The sequence below is a fragment of the Fundulus heteroclitus genome, chromosome 5 (genome assembly GCF_011125445.2).
Source record: "Fundulus heteroclitus isolate FHET01 chromosome 5, MU-UCD_Fhet_4.1, whole genome shotgun sequence".
NCBI lineage: Eukaryota > Metazoa > Chordata > Actinopteri > Cyprinodontiformes > Fundulidae > Fundulus > Fundulus heteroclitus.
This window is the reverse complement of record NC_046365.1, coordinates 13,128,194-13,155,719: the sequence shown is the minus strand read 5'-3', so window position 1 is coordinate 13,155,719 and position 27,526 is coordinate 13,128,194. Positions and strand designations below refer to the sequence as shown.

At 38.5% G+C, this 27,526-nt stretch overlaps 2 protein-coding genes across 20 annotated transcripts in view; one reads left to right on the top strand and one right to left on the bottom strand.

Annotated features, from left to right (window-relative positions):
* slit2 (slit homolog 2 (Drosophila)) overlaps positions 1–2,156 on the top strand; it is a 146,086-nt gene extending 143,930 nt beyond the window's left edge. For 17 of the 18 annotated variants that reach the window (XM_036136949.1, XM_036136947.1, XM_036136955.1 and 14 more), the window contains one exon: positions 131–2,156. In XM_036136949.1, coding sequence (XP_035992842.1) covers positions 131–387 — 257 coding nt within the window. In that variant the 3' untranslated portion in view covers positions 388–2,156. The remainder of the gene's footprint in view (positions 1–130) is intronic. The other variant, XM_036136954.1, reaches the window with a different exon arrangement.
* A 1,360-nt stretch (positions 2,157–3,516) lies between these two features.
* LOC105928283 (intelectin-like) lies at positions 3,517–11,274 on the bottom strand. 2 transcript variants are annotated; one of them, XM_036136956.1, is made up of 8 exons: positions 11,190–11,274; positions 8,674–9,808; positions 8,440–8,592; positions 7,985–8,232; positions 6,673–6,831; positions 6,430–6,547; positions 6,223–6,326; positions 3,517–6,143 (listed from the first exon to the last, which is right to left on the bottom strand). In XM_036136956.1, exons 2-8 carry the CDS (start codon positions 8,753–8,755, stop codon positions 6,000–6,002), a joined length of 1,008 nt encoding a protein of 335 aa, XP_035992849.1. In that variant the 5' UTR covers positions 8,756–9,808; positions 11,190–11,274; the 3' UTR covers positions 3,517–5,999. The 2 variants fall into 2 exon arrangements, with proteins under 2 accessions (XP_035992849.1, XP_035992850.1); XM_036136957.1 differs by lacking the exon at positions 11,190–11,274 and having other exon boundaries at positions 8,674–9,844.
* Between the last annotated feature and the right edge of the window lie 16,252 nt (positions 11,275–27,526).

Here is a 27,526-nt window from a genome sequence, read left to right as displayed (position 1 = left end):
CAGCATGACGCGACATATGAGCTGCTGGATTAAAAGAGTACACTGATTTGACTCTGCTATAGCAACAGCACAAAGTATAAGCATGCTTCGTTAGGATACGGTGGGTCGTTAATGCCTTGTTTTGTTGCAGAGGTGGCCTGCCGAGGGGAACGGGTCAGAGATGTCTACCAGAGGCAGCAAGGCTACGCGGCGTGCCAAACCCAGGAGAAGGTCTCCCGTCTAGAGTGTCGGGGCAGCTGCCCGGGGGGAGCAGAAGGACAGGGTACCTGCTGCACCCCCCTCCGCAGCAAACGCAGGAAATACACCTTTCAGTGCACGGATGGGTCTTCTTTTGTCCAGGAAGTGGAAAAGGTTGTCAAGTGCGGCTGTACAAAGTGTTCTTCGTAAAACAAAAGAGAAGGGTTTTGTTTTTTTTTGTTTTTTGTTTTTTTTATAGAGTTCCTGCCACCCTTACCTGATCGCTCATCCATTCTTGTTCTCTGTAAGGAAACTCTCCACACCCCAGGAGTATTATTCCCAAGCACCCTGTTTTTTTTGTTTTTTTTACCCCTCCCCCCACCCCCCTCCAAAAAAAGTAAAAAAAGAAAAAAACACAAGCGAAACAACTAAATAATATCTACTTTTCTTGTCAGTGCTGGACTGATGACCGATGCTTCCTCGGTGGGGATTTTGAATTGTATTATAGTACAAAAGCAGACTTATTTTTATTATGAAGTGGGGAAAAAGACAAAAAAGAAAAAAAAAAACTTTGTTCTTCATCTACTTCTTTTTGTTGGCTGTGATAACGGCAATGGTGTGCAGCGTTGTCTCTGTTCCCCGGAGAACCGGCGACTCACCTGCAGCTCACCACTTCCCAGTAGACGTCCTGCGCCCTGTCTCCAAGTTGTGCGTCTTTAGGAGCAACTGTAATTGGTAGTACTACAGACTCACCACCAGGAGGAGCGTCCTTAAAGCATTGCACAGCGTGGGCAGCGATTACCCCCCTCTCCCCCCCAAACACACACACAATGCAGAAACCACCACGGACTCTTTCAGCCGGCCTCCTGAGTCCTCTGACTGTGTGCATGACCGTACACACAGCGGCACTCCCTCTTGTGCTTCTTTTTACAGCTACTGAACAACACACACGTACACCTGCTGAAAAAAAAAACTGGTTAACCACACCACTCTCTGTTTGTGTACCCCCCACCCCCCCTGGTCATGAATGACAAGTATTTATTGTATCATAAATACCTGTACTTATTCACTAGATTCCCCATGTATCAGCCTGAGTCTTTTAATATATATTAATTTATATTTGTCCTTATTTTTGTATTAAAAAAGACATACTCTGTCAAGATAGCTGAACTAACAAAATGGTGTCCTTTATTTTTGGTGTAAGAAAAGTTTTGTTTTGTTTTTTGATCACTGAAACTTTTGTGCTTGCCAGAGACCTTAGTTACATTTTAATCTGCAAATGTGACGTGAAGACATTGTATATTTTTGTCGCGTTTCCTGAGAGTTTGTACTGTGCCATGACCAGAAGGTTCTTTATATTAGAGTATAAATGTATAGATTTCCCTACCTATGTACTCCACACACAGAGTTTGTGAGTAGCATTGACCCTAGCGGATGCATAGAGAACTCTTTTTACCTTTTTAACAAATTTAAAGAATACTGTGACTTTTTTCTAAATGAAACTACTTTGTTAGCCCCTTTGGTCTCAGATGTTAACATGTTGCTGCTAAGTTTTTTGTACCGTAGACTTGGATCCTGATCTGTATGTTCTATAGAGCTTCCTGCTCCTTCCTGTTTGGGGCTGCCTTGTGTAACAGATGAATATGACCCCCCTCCCTCCTCCATCGCCACCTCTACACATGTGCATTGTGCTTTATATCCTCCCACTCTTTCTCCATCCCAAGACTAATGTCAGTTTTCTGACTGATGTTTGTTCATTAAACACAATATTTACCTCACTCTTCTCATCTTTTCCCCCTTTTTTTTATTATTTACATTTGAAGGTTTACGTCAGAGATCATCCCTATGGCCCACCGAAGACAATTATTACAAATTAGAACCCTGATACGATTTGTTGTATTTGATTTGATTCTCACTGTACTGCGTTTCATCTCCTGTTAAATATTTTCTTTTGTAACATTAAAACATTTTACCCTGTCTGCCTGTCCTTAATCCCTTGCAAGTCGAAAGTGCCTTGCCAAACATTGAATAATTGTTTAATCTTTCCACGTTTTCTGTTACATTGCAAGCACAACCTTAAATGTATTTTATTGTAATTTTATGTGATGGATAAGCGTAAGTAGCACATAACTGGAAAATGGAAACAAGATTTTTTTTGGTCTATGTCTCTGCAAAGTTGTACACGTTGTTCTGGCGGAGGTTGAGGTTTGCTCAACCTCCGCCAGCGTGAGAGGAGAGTATTGTGAATAGCAGTTTTCTTGTCTTGTTACAGTTTCTCGTTTGAATTTAGGTCCTTACCATTCTGATTATTTGAATATGCTTTGACTCTCACAGGACGATGATGCTGATGCTGCCACCACTATCATGTATTTTAAGGATTTTCTGTTCAGAGTGATAGGGGTTGTTGGTTTTACGCCTCACCTGGGGTACATTTAGGTCGAAATGTTGAATTTTGGACACATTTAAAAAAAAAATCCTATTTATTTGTTGTCTCCCTGAGATGGTATGTGGCAAATTGTAAATATGTCTCATGGCCTTCCTCAGCAAAGGCTTTCTTCTTCCATAAATGCCAGATCTGTTTAGTGAATGACTAGTGTCTCTTTTCTGGCCATAACGTTCAGATGTTTTGATTAATATTCCCCTTGCAACACTATCAGTTTAGATTGACTGTCATGTGTCGGTAGGTTTGTAATTAAAGCCATACTCCTTCCATATCTAGGCAATGGGTTAAACAGCTACACAGTGATGCACTACTTTGTGTTGATCTGCTACATAAAATCCCAGAAAATTTAATTTTAAGGTTCATTGGATGCTAACTATTGTTCATAACACCAGAGCACATTTATTTACACTCACTGGCCACTTTATTAGTTACATTGTGCTAGTTCTAGGTTGGACACCCATTTACTTTCAGACCCTCCCCAAAGATTTGTGCTACAGGTTTAACAAGGGGTCAGACTTTCATCCATGTTGATGTAGCAGCTTATTGTTGTGGCAGAGCTGCCAGCTGCACCTCCAGGATGTTCACTGCTTGTTCCAACACGTTGCAAAGTTAGTCTATTAGATGAGATCTCACGTGTCAGCTCAGTCTCCCAATCAAGGCTTTTTTCCCTAATGATTAGTTTCACTGGCACTGCTAAAAGCATAATTTTCAGTACAGTTTATGGCTTTTCAAACAAAGCGCTACGTTTAAAGGAGGGTAACAGTTTGTTCCATAGGTTGTTTGCTATGACTAAGAAAATTTGTTACGACAGAATGCAAAAAAAACAAAAAAAAAACATTTAGATATATAAAAATGTCTATCAGGAATCTGACTATTGTGTAAAGTTTACATGTCTAATTTTGATTGTCCAGTTCTAGGTTTTGACCTGAGTGTTTGGAGGAGTTAATCCTCCACACTTCTTCAGGAGAGAAGCTGTTAAGTAGCAATCTTTTACACTTCAGACGTCTGCATCTCCACCTGAGCAACAGAGAGGTGGACATTAACGTGTTCACAGATAGTGAGGCTGGTTCTACAATGTATTCTCCATGCATGGACATCCTACAGCGATGTAGGGGCTGCTTTGACAAGTTGCTCTTTCATCCAAACCACTGCGGATGTTTGTTGTCAAACAATACAATGCATTGATGAAGGTGGTCAGAATGCTTTGGATGATGCAGCTCTAGAAATTAATAAGAATGTTTTCATTAATGCTAAACATCTTCTCTTTAGAAAGTTTGATCACTTATGAACATTGTTGCCCAGCTATGTAATGAGTGTAGATTCTCATATGAACAGAGAGACATCAATGCCATGTACAATGAAGTATCAAAATGAGACTTTATATTAGCAAATATACTTTTTTTTTTTTTTTTTGGCTCGGATTGGTATAAGGGACTAAAATCCCTCTTTGGAGCACCTCTAGTAAGAATTTGTATTTAATTCAGTCTTTTCCACAAAAGTTTTGTATTTGCATTTAAAACTCCCCAAAGCACTGCATAGGAGCAGGTGACATAGTTTTTCAGAACCTGCTCAAATATCAGTATAACAGGAAGAAATAGACATTTTGTGATGTGGAGATCTTGTGATTCTGTGTACCCAATGAACTGATTCCACTAATGCAATGTTTGCCCTCAATACCAATGTTAGTTTCAGACTTTTATGTCCGCCAATCTGAATTGCAACCATAAAGCACAACATGTTGACTTTCATTGAATCGATTTTTGGAGAGATCCTCCACAGCATCCCTTGTAAAGATGTGTAAAATAGCCTTCAAATGAATCAATCATTTATTGTTGTAGAATGACCTGACACTGAAATCCAGCCTTTAATTTAAGTACATTTCTTGAGGATTAGAAAATCCTTTAAACAATTATTCCGCTCTGCTGAGGTCTTTGTCACATTAAATAATTTTACTTAAAATCCATTGGCCTCTGTAAATCCCACAATGGGGAAACTCACCTGTTACAGCAGAAGCACCCCAGTGAATATAAAACATATGAAAAATATGTTCTCCCTGTGCATGCATTTGTTCTCCTCCTACAGCCATAAAAGATGACCCCCGCAACCCCGATAAGTGGGTATATAAAATGGGTGAATGGATGGGAAAATATAAACAAATCTATAGGAATAAAATACCCTTAGTAATGGAATAATAAAACCGAGATTAGAAATTTTAAATTCACAGAGATATGTCCAACAATGTATACATTTATACAAATGAAACCACATTATTGTCTGCGGAAATCACATAAAGAGAAAGAACCAGATATTGCTTGAAACTTATATTGAATTTAGGTTCAGTGAAACGCCATTACACAAACGAAATTGCAGTGTGGACAGTATTATACTACTTTCGTGTTGTGACCTATAAAGCACATGGGATTTATTGCACATGATTATTGAAGAGTCTAATGGCAAAGGGGATGAAGGATCTCAAGATGCCCTCGTTCTTACATTGTGGGTGCTGCAGCCTGCTGCTAAAAAAGCTGCTCTGAGCTCTCACAGTACTATGGAGGAGGTGAGAGATGCTGCCCATGATGGATGTCAGTTTTGCTAGCATCTTCCTCTCTCCCAGCTCCTCAGTGAGGTCCAGGTTGTTGTCCAGGACCAGCTTGTTAAGATTAGACTTTTTAACCATCCGTACTGTGTAATTGTGCTACGGCAATAAAAGCTGAAATCATTGTAAGGCTTTTATACATCTTTACCAAGGGTGACAAAAATGTGGGAAAAGATGTGTAAAAGACTATAACAAGAAACATTTTTCTGAACATGCAAACCATTTGAAACATAGGAACAGTGCAACCGTAGATGAAAAGTTGCTCAGTAATTTAAAATTTGATCTTTACAAACTCAGTTATGTTAAGGAATCTGCAGTACCCATCTGTTTTCTGAAAACCCATTTGGCTCTTATTACTTTTACATGTTCGTTCACTGAAAAGCCTCTCTGTTGTGTTGTGTTGTTTTTGCATGAAAATGAGCAACCTCTGAGAAACATGCCTTGTTGCTGAACGTAATTATCTAAAAATACAATCAGACAATCAGACATTTAAAAAAAAAAACAAATAGAGCCACTTATATGAATCTGTTTAATTCCTGTAATTATGAGTACTCTCTTTGTTAAAGAAAATCACGTCTCTGAGCTCATATATTAAGTTTTACATTTTTATGACTGATGTCAGTCTTTACTTATGAGTCTCTAATACTCTGTTGTCTCCCTAATTTTCATCACTTCCTGTTTAAATCAGCTCTAACTTCCAGTTAGTGTTGTTTATACATGGTAGCATAGTGCCATCTACTGTGGAGTTATTTAAATACATTTATCCAACAGTATAGAGCCCCTTCAGCGGTAAAACAGCAGGACAGCAGACTCAGTCATCTCCTTGGAGGCGCTCCAACCTTGGTCTCCTCCCAGCCTGTCAGCGTCAAATGATGGGAAATCTCCACACTGGTCCTTGAGGAAATATCCTGCTCCTCCTATACAATACTGGACAAACAAACAACAGGATTGTTACATCGAGCATCATCTGATAAATAAACTCAGGCAGAAAACAATCCATACTCACATGTTCTGTGTTGCACCCTCTGGGTTTGACACCAGAGCAGATAGCCATGGCTGCTCGTTCATTATTTATGGCTCTGAATGAGATGAAGCCTGGATCAAACTCATCTTTTTTGCAGAAAAGAAGAAAATAAAACAATTAATGTATGTTTGTTCAATTACAACAAAGGGTACAATAAAGAGCAAAAACAATGGATTTTGTTCTACTTACTTCTTGATCTTGGTCCATATAAATTACGGGTGGACTCCCTGTCTCCATGGTCATACACAATGGGAACTGCAGGTCCTCTATCGGAGCATGAGCCAACGCTGTACCTTACTGGAAATTGCTGCAAGAAAGTAAAAAAAAAAATAATTAGTGTAGACCTACAGGTTTGTGTAAGGATTCTTGCAATAATGTCTTTCCGTTTAACATCGGAAACATTTCATTTCTGTTTCAGCTGTTCTTCCTTACTTTAAACAGGCTGAAGAGGTTTCCCCCATAAAGACGAAGGAAGCTGTTGTCCGTGTGGTAGCGGAGAATGGCTGCCAGGTTCCAGTGCTCCATCGGGAAGTTGTTGGGAACGTGCCACACAGACATATCTTTAGCAACAATGTCATAGTAACCTGGATTCTGGAAACACAAACTGCACTTAGAATCATGATTTAGGTTATTTAATTTGTTAGACCAACATAAATGACTACATTGTTGTGAATTAGAAGTAACAACAATGAACAACTTTGCTTAGAATTTACAAATAAATATCTGAAATGTGTGGCATTTATTCACCCTCCTTTACTCTGGTACACCAAAATAAAACCAAATTGGACTCATTGGTAAATAACATCCACCTGCTTGTCATGTTACCTTAGCATCTATCCACCTGTTCTATAAATGTCTTAGAAGGTTGTTAGAAAGCATTAGTGAACAAAGGCCCATGGTAACTCTGGAGGAGCTGCAGGGATTCACGGGCCGGGGTGAATATGTGTTGACAGCAGCACTAATAGTTGTCCCTTGTCACAAATCTGACCTTTATGGACTCAAGGAAGACACCATTGAAAGAAAGCCTTGACATGTTCTATTTGCAGTTTTTTCACAAGCCATATAGGGGACATTGCAAACAGGATAAAGAAGGTACTCTTTTAAGGTGAGACCAAAATGTTACTTTTGTCCTACTTGCAATTCTATGTAAGGCAGAAAACTGCAATCCATACAGCTAGACATGGTGGTGGCGGTATCATGGTGTGAGGATCCATGCATGCTCATTAGTTAGATAGGAGATTTGAAAATAGCTTATTCAGAGATACTCTCCATATAAATAGTTGAAATGGGTGATAGAAATAGTAATAGAGATTCTTCAGAGATATTATTGCAAAAATATATGAGTCAGGGAGACTGAATATACCACACATTTTCCAAAAAAAAAAATGTTTCCTTCCAGTTCAAAGCTATGCACTCCTTTGTGTTCATATATCACATAATATCACAATAAAATACATATAATTTTGTACTTTAAGTATGATTATAGAGCCCAGCACTATAAATGCTGACCAACAAACCCAAGTCAACACTTGGATGAATGTCAAATTTCAGCTTAATCATGTTCAATTCTTTCAAAGCTAGTTGGGTGATGTTTAATGGTTTAGGTGTTCAATTAGTGCAAGGGACTTTAAGACATATCAGAGAGAAAAAATATGAATTCACTGCTAAAGTCCACACCAAGCAGACAGGGCTGACAGGAGAGATAATGTTTAGTATAGTCAACCTGCTTTATGATCCTGCCTACCTTGTAATCATCAGACGTAGCGCTCTCTACTACACCAAAGGTGTTCCTGTTGGACCAGTTTCCATCTCCACCCGGCAGATTTGGATTGTTACCCTGCTGACTGGACCAGCGATCCCCCACAGTGCATCTGCCATAAATGCTGTTTTCATGGACACTGGCCACCAGAGTCCAGCCGCCTCCAGCAGTGGTCATGTCGCAGAAAGTCTGATACTTCATCCCATTAGTTGTAGTCAAGTAATATATTCCATCTGGAGATGTTGTGCAAAATTAGAACCAGTGAGAAATAATCAATTAGATTTTCTCATGGCTGACTGTGGTATTAAGCTCTAAATATGCCCCAGGAGTGACTAAATCTTGAAGTAACTAAGCAATTTATTCTTACCAATGCATCAGAAAATATCTGTTTGTTTAAAGCGCTGTACTGAGAAAAATCTCAACTGGGCAAGCATGCCTACCTTCTCGTTCCCCATAAATATCCAGGATTTCTTTACAGCTCCGGGCAACGTACTTGAATCTGTCGCTCTTTCTCCGCAACAGTTCAAAGTTTGTACTGGTGAGGTTCTCACTGTCTTCCAAAATAACTTCTGCAAAGTCAGTGCCATTGTTTTCTAAAATTACAGTCAGATTTCAAAAGATGTTAAGAAATACATCTTTGAGGAAATATTTTATACGTATTAGTTGTGTTTTACCTGCTTGTGGAAGGACATCAGCAAGGAATCCATGCCCCAAGATCACAAAAATCCCCAAAAACAAAAGTGAATGGCTGAGCATCTCTGCAAAGAAGAATTATTTAAAGTTTGTGAAACCACTACCAATAATGTTAACTACTTAACTATTTAGATGAACATAATACACAATTTATTCTATAATAGGTCAACAAGCCTAATATGTAGTAAATAAAAGTGTGAAGACTTACCTCTTTCCTAAGGCACGTCTTATAGAAAATAACTGAAACTCACTTCTCAGACTCCTAGAGAACTGTTGTTGTCAATTCTAGCACATCTCAACTTTTATGTATGATCATAAATCGTTTTACCATAAGTTATCAGCTTTTGCCAATAACCTTATTACTTCCTCCGTTTTCCTGGCAGCAGCTTCTGCAACAACAATCAGACCAGGAAACAACTGCTGATTACAATGCTGTCTAAGGTCTTCTCTTCTCTTGTCTTATTTTGTCTTTGTATTTTACTGGGTCATCATAATATGCTGACTTTGCTGTTTGCCAATAACTTATCCCTTATCACTAACACACCTGAACTTTAAACTTTAATCACATCTGATTTGTAATGTACACCCTTTATTATGGAGATGCCACACCCTTTGCATCTATAATAGTTTCAAGTCATCTCAGGAGGCTGTCATCAAAGTTTGGGATATTTTTCACGGAAATGTTTGACCGTTATTCCAGTAAGGCACAAGATGAACCTGACTCAAATATTTTGTTCTAGTTTATCTAATAGGTGTTCTATTAGATAGAGGTCATGACTTCAGAGGGGCACCAGGCAGGGATGCACGTTTTCCCCCTCCTGACCAGGATTCAGACAACCATAAAAGATCCCTCCCATCCCGACGATAGACTGTTCTCCCTGCCGCCCTCTGGCAAGACGTTCAATAGCTTCAAATGCAGAACAACCAGATTCCACTACAACTTCATTCCACAAGCTCCCAATAATACTTCACTCCTGTACATACAAAACTAGTTACCACATGGACACTGTGAACTCTATTGCACTGTCTGCACTATTATATGGTTCATTCATTGTTCATAGGAGTGACTTCGGCTGAGAAGATGGTGGAAAGAGAGAGACCTGTTTTATCCGCCACCTAAAGAGTGGAAAAAATGAGCACGTAGACTTCCTTTATAATCACACAATTATTAACATGTAGATAAGATAAACTTTGTCATCCTCATAAGGAGAAATTAGTTCAGTGGGAGGACGAGTTAAAGTATGCCTCTAGTAACATAATTTTATTGAGGATAAATAAATCATAGGAACAATATTGGATCATGAAAAAAAGTGAAAAAATTAACAAACAATCTTGTACAGAGGAATTTCAATATTATTTACAGACTGTAAAATGCTCTCAATAAAAGGGTTCTAAACAAACCAGAAAAAGTTGCATAAAAATATGTACATAAATACAGACTCTAGACAACAAATAATTAGGGCTGGGCAAGTAAACGCGTTAATTTCGCATTAACTCATTAGACTATTAACGGCAATATTTTCTTTAACGCGCATTAACGCATGTTGCTCACATGCTTTTATTTTGTGAAGGTCTGTTGCTGCGGTGTAGGGGTTTGAATCAGAACAGTAGGTGGCGATAATGCGCCAATAACCTCGCTGTCAGCCAAGCCTCGGATTCAGAGGAAGAAATGTGCTGGCCGGAAAAAAACAAAGCCGACATGCGGAAGGCGGTGTTTCCCGCAGGAATTTGCTTAGGCGAGGCGGTGAGTTGGCGAACGGAACAAGTTTTGTGCGGAGCGGAGCGGGGGGTCTGCATCGACGCGGTCGGTGAAGTCGCTTCTCGTTTCAAAGTATCCATGTGTTTTTCCCCTGCCATTCTCTATATGCACGCCAGAAAGCAACAACAAAAAAACGCGTGTCAACGTCAAATAAACGCAAGCAACGCAAGCATATCGAGTTAGCAAGCATTTCAGTTTAAAGTTCTTCCAGCATGGAATATGACAGAAACAAGTTAGTTGTAACCACTGCCAAGTTAAACTTTGGTATTGAACATTAAAATGGTAATGCTGCTCCCTGCTGTTACCTCAGAAATTGCCTGTTTTTGGTAGATTTTTTCCCCATAAAGAGAATTCCCTGTCAGTGGCAATAAGCTTTAATTTATTATTATTGCTATTTTTTGTTTTACATGTTTAAGTTGAGCTTTACACTAAATATGTGTTACTGATAAGTGCTACAAATGTTACAACACTTTTGTTCATATGGCAGCAGAACATTAAAATAAAAGTGCTCTTTACACTACTTTTGAATTCATTCTTGGAGTTTGTAAATACAATGCGATTAATCGCGATTAATCGCAATTAATCAGGGCGATTAATCAGGGCGATTAATCGCGATTAAATATTTTAATCGTTGCCCAGCCCTACAAATAATACAATTATATGCATGCGAGAGGGAAGATGTAAAAGAGGTGAGAATGTATTTTCTGTACAGTACATGATGATCTCAGCATCTATCACCTGAATGGTCATCTAGACGTTTGCTGGTGTGTTGCCATCTCCTCTCCGTCTTTTAATTGCTGCACGTTGCTCTTCTCACTTTCCAAGCTGTTGCGAAAAAGCAGAGAAAAATACTTATTTTCTATATTTCTATCCAATTGTTCTGTGAATTTTGAGCAATTTAACAAAAATTGCAAATAAGGAAAAAAAGAGAAAACGCGAATTATGCCAGAATGTGAGTTTCTATTGAATTTTTGACTACAGGATTGAAAATCAGTAATTCAATTCAATTTTATTCAATTTTATTTATATAGTGCCAATTCATGAAGCATGTCATATCAAGGCACTACAAAGTCAAAATCAATCATATTATACTGATTGGTCAAAAATGTCCTATATAAGGAAACCAGTAGATTGCATCAAAGTCCCGACAAGCAGCATTCACTCCTGGAGAAGCGTAGAGCCACAGGGAGAGTCGTCTGCATTGTACATGGCATTGCTGCAATCCCTCATACTGAGCAAGCATGAAGCAACAGTGGGAAGAAAAACTCCCCATTAACAGGAAGGAAAAACCTCCAGCAGAACCAGGCTCAGTATGAACGGTCATCTGCCTCGACCGACTGGGGTTACAGAAGACAGAACAGAGACACAACAAGAGAAACAAAAAAGCACAGAAGCACACATTGATCCAGTAATCTGTTCTACATTAGATGGTAGTAGCGGGTGAGCCGTCTTCTCTGGATGATGTCACAGTTAACAGAACGCCAGACCAGGTGTACCTACTATGAAGAAAAAAGAGAGAGAGCAAAAAGTTAAAAGCTGAAATGACGACAGTCATTTCAATGTAATGCAATGCAAAACTAGAAGACTGAAGAACAGTAGAACTCTATAGAGTGAGAAAAATAGGCCCTGATGTCCTCCAGTAGCCTATGCCTATAGCAGCAAAACTATAAAGGTAGCTCAGGGTAACATGAGCCACTTTTAAGATAAGACTGAGATAAGAATATTTTATGCTAGATTAGGAACTCTCTGTCCGCGAGAACCTTTGTGAATATGGGTCGTGGTCAATAAGCAGGATTCTGTTTCTGATTCTGAGCTGCAGAGATCCACGTCTCAAGGGTGAAACAAATATTAATCTTGTACTCCACAGTCTTTATAAAAGATTGCCAAGAAGAAAGGAAGAAGTAAGAATTCCTGTTTGTAGTTTGCCAAGGGGCGTAAAGGAAGCACCGTACAACTCTGGTCAGATGAGACCAAAATTTTACTTTTTGTTTTTCATACACAGACACTGTGACAGAAGACTAGCCCTGCACAATAAAAAAAAAAACTATCCTCACGTTGAAACACGGTCAAAGCAGCAAATCATGTTGTGGGGACGCAATTTTTTAGCAATAACAGAGAAGTAATTCGGGTTCAGGGTACCAAACCCGACAGGTTACTTGGGGGCTCCTCTCTGCTCTTCTCTAGGATGGGGGAGGCACCTATTCCTGTGTTGGTCCCTCTTGGACACCTTTGCTGTGGGGGTCCTTTGGGGCGTCTGGGACTCTGGTTTTCCCAGTGTCAGCCTCAGTGCTCTGTGGGGTGGGTCTTTAGCTGCTCACAACCACTATTGAGCATTTTTCTTATGGATAAACCTTACATACACAAGTGAACTCTCACAAACACCTACAGGTGCTTGGATCCAGGTGCTTACAGATTAATTTCTATTTAGAAAACCCCTATCATTAGCTTTAGCCGTCACTTTATATATCCTGTATTAAATAATACTTTGTCCATTTGTTTTTATCTATAATACTTTATGGGTTTGTTTTGCTCTTCTTTTTAAATCTTTCTTTGCAGGTGTAGATGCAGACTATGAGGATGTTATCTTGCTCTCTCCTGTTCCTCTCCACTATTTTTTCACCTTTTTTCCCTTGTAGCACTTTGTCTCATCCTTTTCTCTGCTACATTCCTGTTTTTGTGTCCATTGAACATGAAATAGTGCCAGAATAAGATCTAATAAAGCTTTTTGCATATGTAAATCAAGCAGAGCTCTTTGCCGAAAGCAGCAATGCTCCACTTGTGAAAGCAAAATCTGTTGGGCTCTCTTTAGCATTAAGACAGCAATTCTTAATGCTACACTAACAGACAGGACGCATAATTTAAAAAAAATATATAAAAATGGTGAAGGTAGCAAATCATGCTGTGGGGATGCGTTGCTTCAGCAAGGACACAGAAGCCAGTCAGAGCTGATGGGAAAATGAATGGAACTAAATACAGTGCAATCCCGAAAGAAAGAAATTTTGAGAATTATCATTTTTTTGTCATGCATGCATTTTGGTCCCCTTATTTGGATGTTTTAAAGAGCTTTATTAGTCAATACATGAAATGAAATCCAACTGGAGGCTGTAAAAGACTCGAGATCATTGCTGAGTTTCAACCTTCGACCAGGGTCCCTGAACACACATCCAGAGCTTGGAATGATCTTGATCAAAGCTCATTCATGTGTTGGAAAGGCCCAGTCAAAGTCCAAACCTAAATCTTATTGAGAATCAGTGCAAAAATTTATATTCATCCAATCTGACGGTGAATGGGGGAAAAAATGTCAGGTATCAAATAGCTACATGTGCAGATCTGGTAGAGGCATACCCCCAAAAAGACTTACAGATGTAATCTGCAAATGCACCCTACACTTTTCAGGTTATTTATTTTTTAAACATTTTGATTCCCTTTCACTGTAATGTTTTACTTTACAAAGAATCAAATAAATGACCTTTGCAGTGTGACATAACAAAATGTGAAAAGTTTAAGGGGGAATTTAGCAAGAGACTGCTTGATCAGTTTTTTATTACACATAAATTATATAACATCATGCATTAATTTCACATAAGCACTCTGTAGGAAATTACCTTTCTAAAGGAAGTGCATGAACATGATTACAGAATATAATTAAATAGAAACAATCCACTACAAAATCCTATCTTGTTTCTAAAACATTCATCTTTGCAAGATCTGACATTTATAGACTTGTTTCATGGTTGGAGAAAGGGTTTTAGAAAGGCACCTGTTAATGGCTTTATGGCAATGCAGGGGATATAAAATAAATTAAAATGTCTTTCAAACTGAGTTTATGTTGAGCGTCAGCGGATCAGAAGCAGTTTTGAGCCACCAGCAGAGGCCAACAAACACCAGGAAGTTTCACTGCAGGCAGACAAATTCAATTCACTACGACCACTACGTCAGAAAAACCTGCATGCTCTTAAGATATATTCGGTGACAGGTTTTACATTTGTTATTTATCTTTTGTCATTATGTGTCACCACAATTAAATTTTCATTAGACAGACACCAGCTCAGAATGCACATAATTATGCATAACAAGCAGACACAACAACCATGATCTTCCCTTTTTTTCTTTGAACTGTTGATTGTACTCTCCAACAACAACACGCCCTCAGGGGCATGCATATAGTCCTTAGCAGCTAATGAACTAATTTTGCAAGTCAAAAAGACAAAACCTGTGTAACTAGTTGTGTAATTGTAACGTGTAACAGAATATCAACTAGGCTGATGGTTTTCTGATTTTCATCAGGGGACAATAGCCTACACAGCTTTCAGAAAGAAGCTGTTTTTAGATCTTTTTTTTATTTAATGTTCTTGAATCATTTCCTTGATGGAAGTGGGACAAACAGGGCATTGTTCAGGTGGGTGAGATCTATGGCAATACGTCTGGCCCTTTTCTCTTGTAAGATAAACTGCATCTAGGGTCCCCAGGTTGCGTAACTTCAGAGCCAGCATGTCTGGGAGCACGGTGTTATAGGCTGAGCTAAAGTCCACGGATAACATCCTAACATAGGTGCTGGGATGCTGCAGATGAGTCAGGGCAGAGTGAAGTGCTAACGAAACAGCATCTTCTGGATTCTCCCAGTAGGCAAACTGTAGGCTCCCTATGCTAACAGGGATGTTGTTTTTTATGTACTCTAAGAGGATGCTCTTGAAGCACTTCATGATGACAGGACTCAGAGTAACAGGACGGTAGTCATCGAGGCAGATGATGATTGTTTTCTTGGTCCCAGGCACAATGATGGAGGACTTCAGGTAGGCAGAGAGACGTTGAAGATGTCCTGAAAACCCCTGCTGGTTGGTCAGCACATGGTTGGTTGTTTTCATCAAAATTATAAAAACAACCAAATCTAACTGCAAAATAAAAAAAAATGTAAAAAAAAAAAAAAAAAAAGGGGGGGGGGAACTATAGAGAAGGCTATTTTACCCTCAAGTGTGATTAAAAAAAATCATAAGCATGTGTTTCTTGTGTCTGGATGGGTCATGGTGACACTGGTTCCCTAATCCCTCATTACAGCTTGTAGTGTGGTCCCATTGAATGTCTGCGAGCTCTTTCTTTTCTAATCCCTCAATAAGTACAAGTTAGGCACTCACCACCCATGCTTTCTTGTGACTTGGCTTTGAAATCAGTAGAAGTAGGACCCTCCGCTGCTCCAGAGGTGTTTCTGCTGGACCGGTCTCCGTGCAGCAGCAAAGTACTGTTACCCTGCTGACCTGGACCACTGAGCAGTTTTCTTGGTTAGGAAACACCAAGTGCCTTGATCGTTTCTCAGTTTGAATAAAGCATTATGGTCTATTAGTGAAGCTGGCTAATGAGAGAATACATGGTTCAATTCATTACTATTTAATGTGATTATCATACACGTACAGTAATTATCAGTAGCGTTTATTCAGTACAAATATACTGTCTTAACACTGATTGCTTCATAACTGCCTGCACCACATCTGGACATGTTCTTTTCAGCTTTGTCAGATGCTAAAACTTTTTAATATTCCCTCTTATCCATTGTGATTTTTGTGTAGGTCAGTGAATATAAACCCAATACTATGATTATATTCTAAGAATGCCATAACAGACTGAGATTTTTCCCGAAGCAGTTTTGCTCTTCTTTTTCCAAATTGAAATGATCGTACCACATACAACTGTAACTCTATATGATTAAAATCATATAGTAATAGACATACTACCCTACATGACATTGGGTAAATGGCCCTCATCAACTTTCCACTTAGCTAGTTTGTTTTCTCTGGAATACTTTTGTGTGGATCTTTCACCACTCAACTCAGGTCCATCTAAAATGGTTGGTCACTGAATCCAACCTGGCTTTTAAGAATTGCTCTGTGACGGACTGGCAACCTGTCCAGGGTGTGACCCACCTCTCGCCTCGGGACTGCTGAAGATAGGCAGATTTGTCATCTCTACCAGTTATGATAAGTAGGATGGTCAAATATCCATCCTTAATTACGGCAGAAGCTGGTAGATGCCTACGAAAAGTGTGCAAGTAATCAGCAACTTGCTAAGAAGCATTTATAAAATATTAGTGGGATGCATGTATATATGTTATGTTAGACTGTTGCTGCAAAGATTCACGTAAATTCTAACTTATGCTGCCAGTTCCTATTTGTAAAAAATCATTAAATATTAAAGTCCACCCAAAAAAAGAATGTTTACATTAGCTTACTAAAAGCCCGACAGTAACTTTCAACACTAGAGTTTTATGACCATGATAAGTTGATGTGAACCTATGCAATGTTGAGTTGACATACAAAAATGGGAAATGTCTGGGGGAAACGTTAGAAACCCTGTCCAGGTGACGGACCCGATGATCTGCCAGCGTTCATTAATAATGAAACAGGAAAGTGTTTTAACTGCTGTTAGCCTTTGTTCCCTAATCAAGAGAATTTCATCCTATGTGTGCCGGCGTTAGTAACCGTGATGGTAAATTTTAGGCTCAAACGTTGATTCATGCTGTGTGTTCTATAGTTTTTAATTTACATCCACGTCTTCTAAAGTGCTTTTGTGCTTGGTTCCGGTACTTCTTTATAGCCCACTTTGTTTAACTTGAGTGAATGAAAATCTGACAGCTGCTGCCACTTCCCACTTGAATGCACCAGACATGGTTCACAAACTCTGCTTTTTCCCTCCGAGTGTGCTCCTGTTTCGAGTCTATTTTTAGCAGGGTAGAAGGACACCGTTAGAGTGGGATGGCAGGCTTTCTAATGCCTCGCACTAATAATTCAACTTCCTTAGGCAGTAGTAGGAATGTGAACCGACAACTGGACCATGTAGAAATCCTAATCTTCTGACTAATAGGGTGTTTTAAATTCCTCCTGACCCCTTTTATATTTATTTTCCCGCAGTTGCAACAAAAAGTACTTTCAAATATTCCCTTTATTGAGTGAATGAAAAATATTAACACGTTTTATTATAATAGTTACTATCAAGCCATGATAACTACAATGAGAGATTGCTGCAGAGTTAGAATCATGGATTCAACTGTCCGCTGTCGCTACATGCTCGTTCAGGGGGAATGAAAGCAACGTGAAAGACTGAGTTTGTATGATTATAATGAATGGACTATGTGCACTGCTGAAAAAAATGTAAGACAGGAAGGTTTTTTCTCATGTCAGATGAGTTGATCATACAAATATTACATTCTTTCTCCACACTGTCCCTGAAACACTCAAGAGCTGTATGAAACCTCAGACCACCTCCGTGACACTGTTTCTCTCACAGGAGCTGCTTAAGGCAGGTTAAGTATGTTTCTTCTAGAAATAAACAAAGTGAAGCCTCTCTGAAGTCTCTTTAACTGGGTTTTGGTAACATAAATACTTGTTTTAGGCCATTCCTCTCATTTTTTACATTTTTATTCACACATTGCTATTTTCCTTTAATCACAAACTGCATCATCTCTTTAACAATGTTTTCTCTGGGTAACCTACATGCAACATCTGCACACTTTTAGAATGAATTTGACCCTTTTTTTCCCCAACTAATCCTCTTTAGTATTGTGACCATTCTTACACTCAATGCTTGCCTGCTGCTGAAGGATGTAGGTTACAAGCCCATTAAAACGGGTGAAAGCCACATGAATGGACGTGCTCACCCCGTAGGAACGTTTTTTCTCACTCCTGTATTACACAGAACAAAAAAACTTAATCCCCAGTGCCTGGTGGAAATAACTCTTTTTTAATGGATCTCCAAACTCCTAACTAATTACAAAAAAAAATCTAGAAATAAAATAATGCTGACAAATTTTTGATGGTGCCTGCCACATGGTGCCCACTGTCCAACACCATCATTGCCTGGTTTAGTCATTGTCTTCTAGATGCTGACACATTAAGGACCAATAATTGCCCACCAGAGACCCAAAACACATCAGCATTCGTTTAAGCCAAGGGTGTCAAACTCATTTTGGTTTAGGGGCCGCATACAGTTTAATCTGATCTCAAAAGGGCCACACGAGTAAACTCATTGCAAGATTGAATAGAACTAACAAAAGTGGACTTGTTGTTGATTTTTATATTAAATGAATTTCACTTTTACACAATATATTATGAATAACCTCAGCGTTTTTAAGAAAAGTATCTGCAATTTCAACAATACTTCTACTCAGTTAAACATTTACTTGTGCATTATGCATAAGAACTGATCACAGTGATTGTACAATGTTGAAAAACATTTATTCGCATTTTTTGGAACTTAAAAACACTGTCCTGTATGACAAAATACATCAAACAGATAAAAATTAAGAAATTATTTAAAATCAATTTTCCACATCTGAAGCTCAGTGCTACCATCTACTGATTAAAACACAGCGCCCCTCATGGACAATATAGGAACAGCAGATTTTCAATTAAACGAAGTACATGTTTTTTTTTTCAATAATTGTTTTATCATTCTCTTCCTTTTATCTCCTCTTTCTTTCACCTTTTCTTTTTTTCTTCTTGTTCTTCCTTTCCTCTCCTAATTTCCCATTGTAGTGTCCATATCATTTGAGATATTCCCAGCATAATTCATAATAAAACTATTAACATTCATAAATCAAGCGGAGCACTATGGCAAAAGCAGTACTGCTCCACTTGTGAAAGTCAAATCTGATGAGCTCTTTTTGGCATTAAGACAACAATTCTTATTGCCACATTACCAGACAGGACACTGGACAAAAAAATAAATAAAAAATTTAAAAAATTAATTATTTATTTTTTGTTGTTGTTGAATAATAATAATGCATTTAGCCACCGGGCCGGACTAAATTTTTCGGCGGGCCAGAACCGCGGGCCGTATGTTTGACACCCCTGGTTTAAGCCAAGGGCGATTTTGACCCAACCTTTGTAACAATTTAATTTACAAAGTTGCCAGAGTTTATTTTGAAGAACATCTGTCACCATTATTTTGAAGGAACAAAATAACTTAGGCTCATCTGGAATCTGAAACCCTTTCTTGGAACAGGCAGTTAAGTCTCATTTTAAAGAGAATCTGGACTTTCTGATGCATGGAAAGCTTTGATCAAAACCATTTCCTTAAAGCTTAGTCTTTTGCATTTTCTAGCAAGTTATTTATTTGGCTCAATTCATCTCCCATCAACTCCGACTAGTTTCCCTACCCTTACTGAAACAAATACTTCCTGATACTGCCACCCCCATGTTTCACTGTAGGAATGTTTTGTTTTTGTTTTTTTAGGATGATGTGCATTGTTAGTTTTCCACTACACATAGTGGTTTGTGTGTAGACCAAACAAATGCATTTTGGTCTTATTTGACCCAAGAACCTTCTTTCAAATGTTCATAACAAACTCACAATAGGACTTCTAATGGCTTTTTATGTCCCCAGACTTGCTTCTTGTGATTTTCCTCCAACACCGATTGGTTGAGAGAAAATCTGTTGAGGTCAACAAATTTTTCCACTTGAGTTGTGGATAGCTGCAGCTCCTCCAAAAAAAGCTTTATTCCTCAAAAATACTCTCTTTTCTCAGTTTGTCATTTAAAGTGATCAGTCGTGTTTGATGTGATGTACAATTTCCATTTTCTGAAGATGGATCTAACACTGTTGTGAGAGCTGATTAAAGCCTGTTTAAAACTTCACAATTTTCTCCCCGACCTGCCTGCTGTTTTCCTTGGTCTTCATGATGCATGTTCGTTTATGTTCTCTCAAAAACATCTGAGGCCTTCACAGAAATGCTGTCTGTATACACACAGCTACACACAGATGAACTCTATTTACTGATTATATGACTGTGGAAGTTGATGGGCTGTACTTGATTTTATATAACAGTGTCAGAGCGAAACGAGCTGAACATAAATGAACATGACACTTTTATTGTTTAAATTTAAATTTTTATTTTTCAAAAATCAACCTATGTATGTATAATTACTTTTTTGATTAAAACATTAGGCAGTTTGAGATTTTGATGTGACAAAATGTGGAAAAAGTTCAATGGGGTAGAAACAGGCATTGTAACTCTAGTTTTATGAATGCATGGTTAGCCTCTATGTTTCGTATCTAATTTCATTCCTGATGCACTGACATAAAATCTATCTGAAACTTATAAAGTCTTGTGTTTAACATATATGCCTTAAATGAAGATTAATGAGTCTAAACATTAAGAGAGAGGCAACATAAACTGGCTTGTAGCACATACCTGTTACAAATTGTTTTCTAGTCACTAATGCTATGCTCTAGTTCATTATCCTCAGATAATGTACTTGTTTCTGTACCTATCCTATTTAGATCTTCATCCTACATTTGATCACAATATTCTCTTAGAAAGACTCAAACATACTGTAGAGATACAGGAAACAGCACCAGGCTGGTTTGAATCTTATTTGTCTGACAGATTCCAGTTTGTTCATGTAATTAAGAAATCTTCTTCATACTCCAGGGTTACTTGTTTAGTACCAAAGGGTGTAGTGCTTGGACCAATATATATACTTCCAATTGGTAAAATTATCCGACAGCATTAGATAAATTCCCACTGTTATGCTGACAATGCTCAGTTATAATTATTCATATATTATGATGAATCCAGATAGTTAGGTAGACTAAGGGGAAGTCTTGAAGACATAAAAACCTGGATGACTTTCAATTTCTGCTTTTAAATTCATACAAGACTGGAGATGTGATCTTTGGACCATAGGCTTTGAAAAAGAAACTGCTTAGTCAACCATTTAATTAGGATGTCATTAAATTGACCTCCAGTGACAAAGTCATAAACTTGTGTTATTTTAGACCAGGATATGTAATTTAAACCCCATATTAAACAGGTTTCTATTGTTTCTTTTTTCACCTCTGAAATATTGCTAATATTTGAAATATCTTGTTCAGGAGTGAGGCTGAAAAACCAGTCTTTGCTTTTGTTACTGTGAAGCTGAACTACTGTAATTTATTTTCTCTAATGTAAATCAGGAAGTCCACTATATGTAGTTAAAAGCCAACTCCCAGTTTTAGTCTGTGAGGCAGACACCCTGTCTACTTTCAAGACTAGGCTTAAAACTTTCCTTTTTCACAAAGCTTCTAGTGGCTTAGGTTACCCTGAGTTATCTCTATAGTTATGCGGCTATAGGCTTAGGCTGCTGGAGGGCATAATGAATACTTCCCGTTACTCTGCTACATTCTCCTACTACTTTCCCATTTCGCATTATTTGCTATTATATCAACTTTTAACTTTATGTTCTCTGTCTGGTTTTCTCTTCATAGTGGCTACATTTATTTAGCTATAACATCAACCTGGGCTTAGATCGGCTGAGCTACTGCTGCAAACAGTTGCATGTTCTCTCCATACAGATGCCTTGTCTTTTTGTGTTTAACCCTGTTTCTCTCCTTGTCATAGCTATTAATTGAGCCTTCGCTGCTACTTTATGTGCTGTCTTTCATTATCTAGACTTGAAAATTGGCTCAGAGCTTTTCTGCTCAGCTGAGTTTCTCTCCCAGTTGAAGTCACTAGTTGGCTTTTCACAGTACTGCCATTGCCCTTTTACTTTTCTCTCACATAGAAAGTACTCCTGGGTTAGTGCTTCTGTGTTCTTTTTGTGTATGCTTCATCTTCTCAAGGCTCCAGTCGGTAAATTTATATACATATTCTGGTCTATTTTCAGTTTAAATAAAAACATTTACCAAAAGGGAATGTGAATTATTTTTATTTAATTTTTTTGGTCTGTCATCATAGCAACTTAATGAAGATAATGAGGCTATATTCATCTTTAAAGTCTTTAATAACTGCTTCCATCTTAAGTGAATTAGAGCACCATCCTTCATATTTAAACAGAGCAAAGATGTCTCATTAAAGAAAAATGGATCTCTGTTAATAAGTAGAAAGTTTATCTGAGCAGCATTGGGAGCAGTGAGAGCTCCACTCCTTTGCTCCACTTTCCCGCAGCAGCCTCTCGGTGGAATCACTGCTTGTGTTTTTGAGTGTTGTCAGCGTAAAAGCTTCTATGTTCTCACTGGTCTGGACATCTTTCACAGGAACAACCTTAAGGTACAAATTATTCATGCTCTTTTCTTTTAGGGTATAGAAGGGGGCTAAACAGAGTGCACAGTGCATACAACTCAACAGATGGGTGCCCATGTGAGCTACTTATATAATCCCATCTCTACAGATTCAGAAAAAGAAAGGAACGTGCGTCGCCCTGCATGAGTGGGAGGGAATGCAAAGGTAGTTTTTAATTCACTGGTGAATATTAGCTACTAAAAAACCCCATGAGTAAATTACATCAAAAGGTTTCATTGTTTTGCTGGAAAAACGAAATGCATTTAGTTTCTAAAACACTTTTGTGGTTGTACTGATCACTCAGTTCGCTTCACACGAGGGTCAAGTTCACCCGTTCCCACTCACAAATGCACACACATTCATTCCCAGATACACAGGCAACATGGCAGTGAGTGCTTTGCCCAGGGGTGCCTCTACATGTGACAGGTGGAAGCTGAAAGGTGGCATCAAACCCACAACTTTCTGACTGCAAGACGACTACTCGATAGGGCCACTTAGTGACATTTGGCCACGAGTCCTGAAAGGAGATCTTTCACTGTAAAAGTCAGTGTAATTACAAGCATATCAACAATTATATGCAAGCGTATCTTAAGTAAGTGAACTTGCACACGAATCTAAGAAAAGAGTTGTGCAAGACTGAAATATATTTTTTTCTAATTCAGTATATATGACCTTAATTCTTCTATACACTTTCTCCAAGTTCATACAAACCTGGATGCCCAAATACATCATCGTTATAGATAAATGTCAGCAGTCAGTGCCCTACATTTTTATGGCATCTTTCAACCTTATTTACGGTTTTTAAAGCACTTTTCTGTGTCTCAGATATTTAGTTATACATTTATGCAACAATTATTACAATACGCAGTGTACGCCCAAGGTAGTTACTTATTGCTCTCTGAATATATTTGCAAGTTCTGAAATATTCCTACTACATGACCATTTTTGCATTTAGTCACTGAACTTCAGTGTAGTTTATTAGAGCTCAACAGAAAATAGTGTCTAATCATGGAGAGGAAAAATTATCCACATTTCTAATATTTCTCGTAAAACTGTCTGAACACTGTGGCGTGCTGGGTGACGGGCCTAGATAAAATCAAGAGCCTTCAGAAGTCACCCAGGTATTTAAATACAGCTCCAACTGTGTTTTACTCAATTTCAGTGTTAATCCAGTTGTTTGGTGAAGGCCATTAATGAGCAATTATAGGAGAACATTAATGAGCAAAAAGCATCATGAAAAACAGGCAACACAACAGGGGGAAGCCTTGGGGAGGTCCTAAAGCAGAGTTGACAACAGCGTCCTCTGGAAATGTACTTACTTCTCGGCCTTCCCCCGCTGTTATCTGCCTGCTCACTCTCCAGCTCTCTGTCCACCCTCCGTATGGATGTCAAACCTCCTGGAAGGTTTGACATCTGTGCTCCCTCCATCCACAGTCCTGAACCCCCCAACGCCCCGCCGCCAACACCCAACTCTCGCTTTCAACTCTCAGAACCATAAGCAATCTCATTCCTGATTCTCTGGTTGTAAATCACCTCGATTATCCATCACCCCGTCCAAACTAATCCTCTCCTTTCCCAGACAGAACCTTAGGACTCGGTGTGCACATGTACCCTTTGTCGCAAATAAATCTTGTTGAATTTTTCAATTTGCTTCCTGTGAATGATTCTGCATGTGGGTCAGGAAATTATCCCCAAACACATCAGTTGAGACCAAAATGTAACTTTGTGGCTTGCATGCGAAACGCTGTATGTGGTGAGAAACTAAAACCAGAGTTCCCCCATGAAATACACGATCAGATCCCAAAGTTGTAGCACCAGGGGATGCTTGAGGGGAATCTGTTTCTATGACAGGGACAGGGAAGGTGATTAGAGTTGATTGAAAGGTGGATGGAGATTAGATTGAGACTCATAAAATAAACTCATAAAGTCACAAAATGGACTTGTATCAAGATGCATCGATACTTTAGCAAGGCACAGTATCAGAGGTAGTGTGCGGTTTAGAGCCTTGCCCAAAGGAAACTCTTATAGGAGCTGGCGTTCAAACCCTCAGATAACCACCTGCTAATCCATGGCCACCTGCACCGATGTAACCTGTGATGAGAAAGGATGCAGACAAATTAAACCAAAATCATAAATTAGTATTGGCGCTATTACAAGATTGCTTTATTTTATCTCAGGGAAGATGTGGGTGATTTCAGTCCTTGGAGGCTGGTGTTCTGTATGTTTTGGATCCTTCCGCTGTTGCACCTGAATCAAACACCTGAATTATTTTTTGGGCATTTTTTGTGGAGGCTGACAAATGCTCTGATCATTTGTGTTCAAACAATTACAAACCACAAAACATCTATCACACAGGCCGATGACGACCAGCTCTGAAAACGGCCGGTTCACTGTTCACCCAAAAATAATCAATCAATGATCAACGTACTCTTCAGTGTAAATGTGACCAAACATTTAAACGTGTAAAGTTTTGAATGTGAACTTTAAGTTGCCAGAAGGTATTTTCAAGCTAAACAAGAAACTTGACGGGTTTTTTTTTTCACAAAGTTTTATTCTTGAATTTAATTAAAGGAAGTTGACATCTGATGGAGCAGACTAGTGGGAAACATGACAAGTCTTTAATGGATGTCTGTGAGAGTTAAGCTTATTACCTATCTCTCTAGCTCTACCATTACCCCTTTCAGGCTGAAGATAAAAGGAAAACGGACACTGCTGCCAGTTTCTGAGCAGCAATACAGGAAAAAGTCAGCGGGAAGAAGAACATGAATTTTGGGCGAATGATCCAGCATGCACACCCAGTCCTGCTCGGCCAGCAAGCTAAGACCACACCTAAATCCTCCTGGAATCCTTTGGTCTAAATAAAAAAACACAGAAAGGGAAGACATTGGCACACTTATCAACAATATTGGTTGTTGATGTGATATGTGTAAAATGTATTTGAAGACAAGGATTAGGGTCCATTGTTAGAAGCATTTACTGATGGGTTTGTTCTCTGTTTAAAGCTTTAAATAAAGAGCTGAGCTGTGACAATATTTTCACTGCAGTTGAACTGTACAATCACTCATTCATCAGTGGGCCAAATGTGCCACAATGCAATGAATACACAAATGATTCAATGAATAAGTATATGTTTTAAGTGAGCGAGCGTTTTCAGTCGCTGCCCCCAAACTGTGGAATCAGCTGCCACTCCAAATTAGACGAGCTGACTCACTTGCTGTTTTTAAATCTTCTCTTAAAACACATTATTTCTCCTTGGCTTTTAACTCCGTTTGGGAAGTTGTTTTTTATTTTAATTTTTATTGTTATACATTTTTATTTTGTTTTATTCGTTTTATTATTCTGATGTTTTAATAATTGGTGATAGTTTTACTGTATTTTGCTTCCTGGAGCAAAATACCAAGGATTTTTCTGTATTTTATTCGTTTTTATCGGTGTACAGCACTTTGGTCAACGGTGTTGTTTTTAAAGTGCTTATTAAATAAAGTTGTATTATTGTATTGTGTTATAAGGTTAATAAAATCACATTAAAATTGTTGAATGTGCAGCAAAATTACACGTGACATCCTTTTTTTCTAAATATGAATTCATTTTGTGCTGACATCGTGTGTCATTACTCATTCCTTTCTTTATTTCATAGTTATTATGCTTTATTGCTCAGTAAGACTATTTAAACCTGTGCCTTTAATATCAGATTGGTTGATCTGCACACCAAGCCGACCTAAAACCCATCATGTCAGTCCCTTTCACATCACAGTTCTGCAAAGATTTTAACCACCCATTGAAGGCCATGTTGTCCTTTCATATGGTACCATTGAGATCACGGGCCATGTGAGCATTCAGATCATGCAGCTGGGATTGTGGAATCAAAGGGGAGCGGCTTCGCCCGGCTGACCTCTGTGTCGTGTTTCTGTTGCACGCTGTCCAAATGCATTCACTGCTTTAAGTAAAATCAAAGTTGTCGCTAACCATCCATCAGCTTGTTGTTATTCTCCTCATCAACATATTCCTCAGAATAAATGGGCCTTTGAGGATGACACAATCTCTCAGTTATGTGCACACTCACAGGCCAAACAGCTTTTTACTCTATCGCACTCTTTCCACAATCCCGTATTACTCCTCACAGTTCATAGTGGTTATGGGTTTATTACAACCTCCTGAGCTGGATTAGAGGCGAAACAATGGCGGAGTAGTTTTACGCCTCCTGGTGTCGAGACCTTTTAATTGATTGCATGGTGTAATAAACGTGTATATCACAGAACTAACAGAGGATTTTAAAGGGACCGTTGACTGCAGACCCGTTGGTCGTTGATGCCCAAGGCTGACGAATTAAAAAAAAAAAAAATCAAGTGCTGCACATGAACATGAACTAATAGAAAGATGCTTTTATAATAATTTAATTTATATAAAAATATTTTTCTTTCTGACATACTTTAATAATTATGTATTTAATAAATCCATTCATGTATGTAGGTCACTACAGTTGACAGCTGCCTGTGCGGCATGGAGGATATATCTGTATGAACTACTTCTTTTGACCCTAGTGTGTCTCTCCGTACTCTGCCACCTACTGGCCAACCAAGGTAAGTTCAGAGGGGAAAAAACGATGGAAGTAACCTACTGAGTTAATCATGCGTTCATTAACGTGGGCGTCATATCACTGGTAATACTGAACATAAAATATTGAAAATGATTGTGGCTATATTGTTCTTGAAAAATGAAAATCCAAATATGTGTTTCTCGTTCATCACTAATATTTGTTGTTTGATTTTTAGACAATTTACTCTCAGTATATAGTATCAATTTTTGTCACAAACCTTAATGCAAGGACTAAGCTCATGTTGGTACTTTTTTAAAATTCCCTTTGAAATTTCAGTTTGAATGTAGTTATTTGACTTAAAAAAGTATTTGTTTCCCGCTTTTGATTCTAAAGAATAATCCAATGACTTATTTTGGCAATACATTGAATCGTGACACTTTTGGGGCCCCATACTTTTATGCTACCAAGTGAAAAAAATAAAACCTATTTTTGCTGTGTTTCAAGAATGCG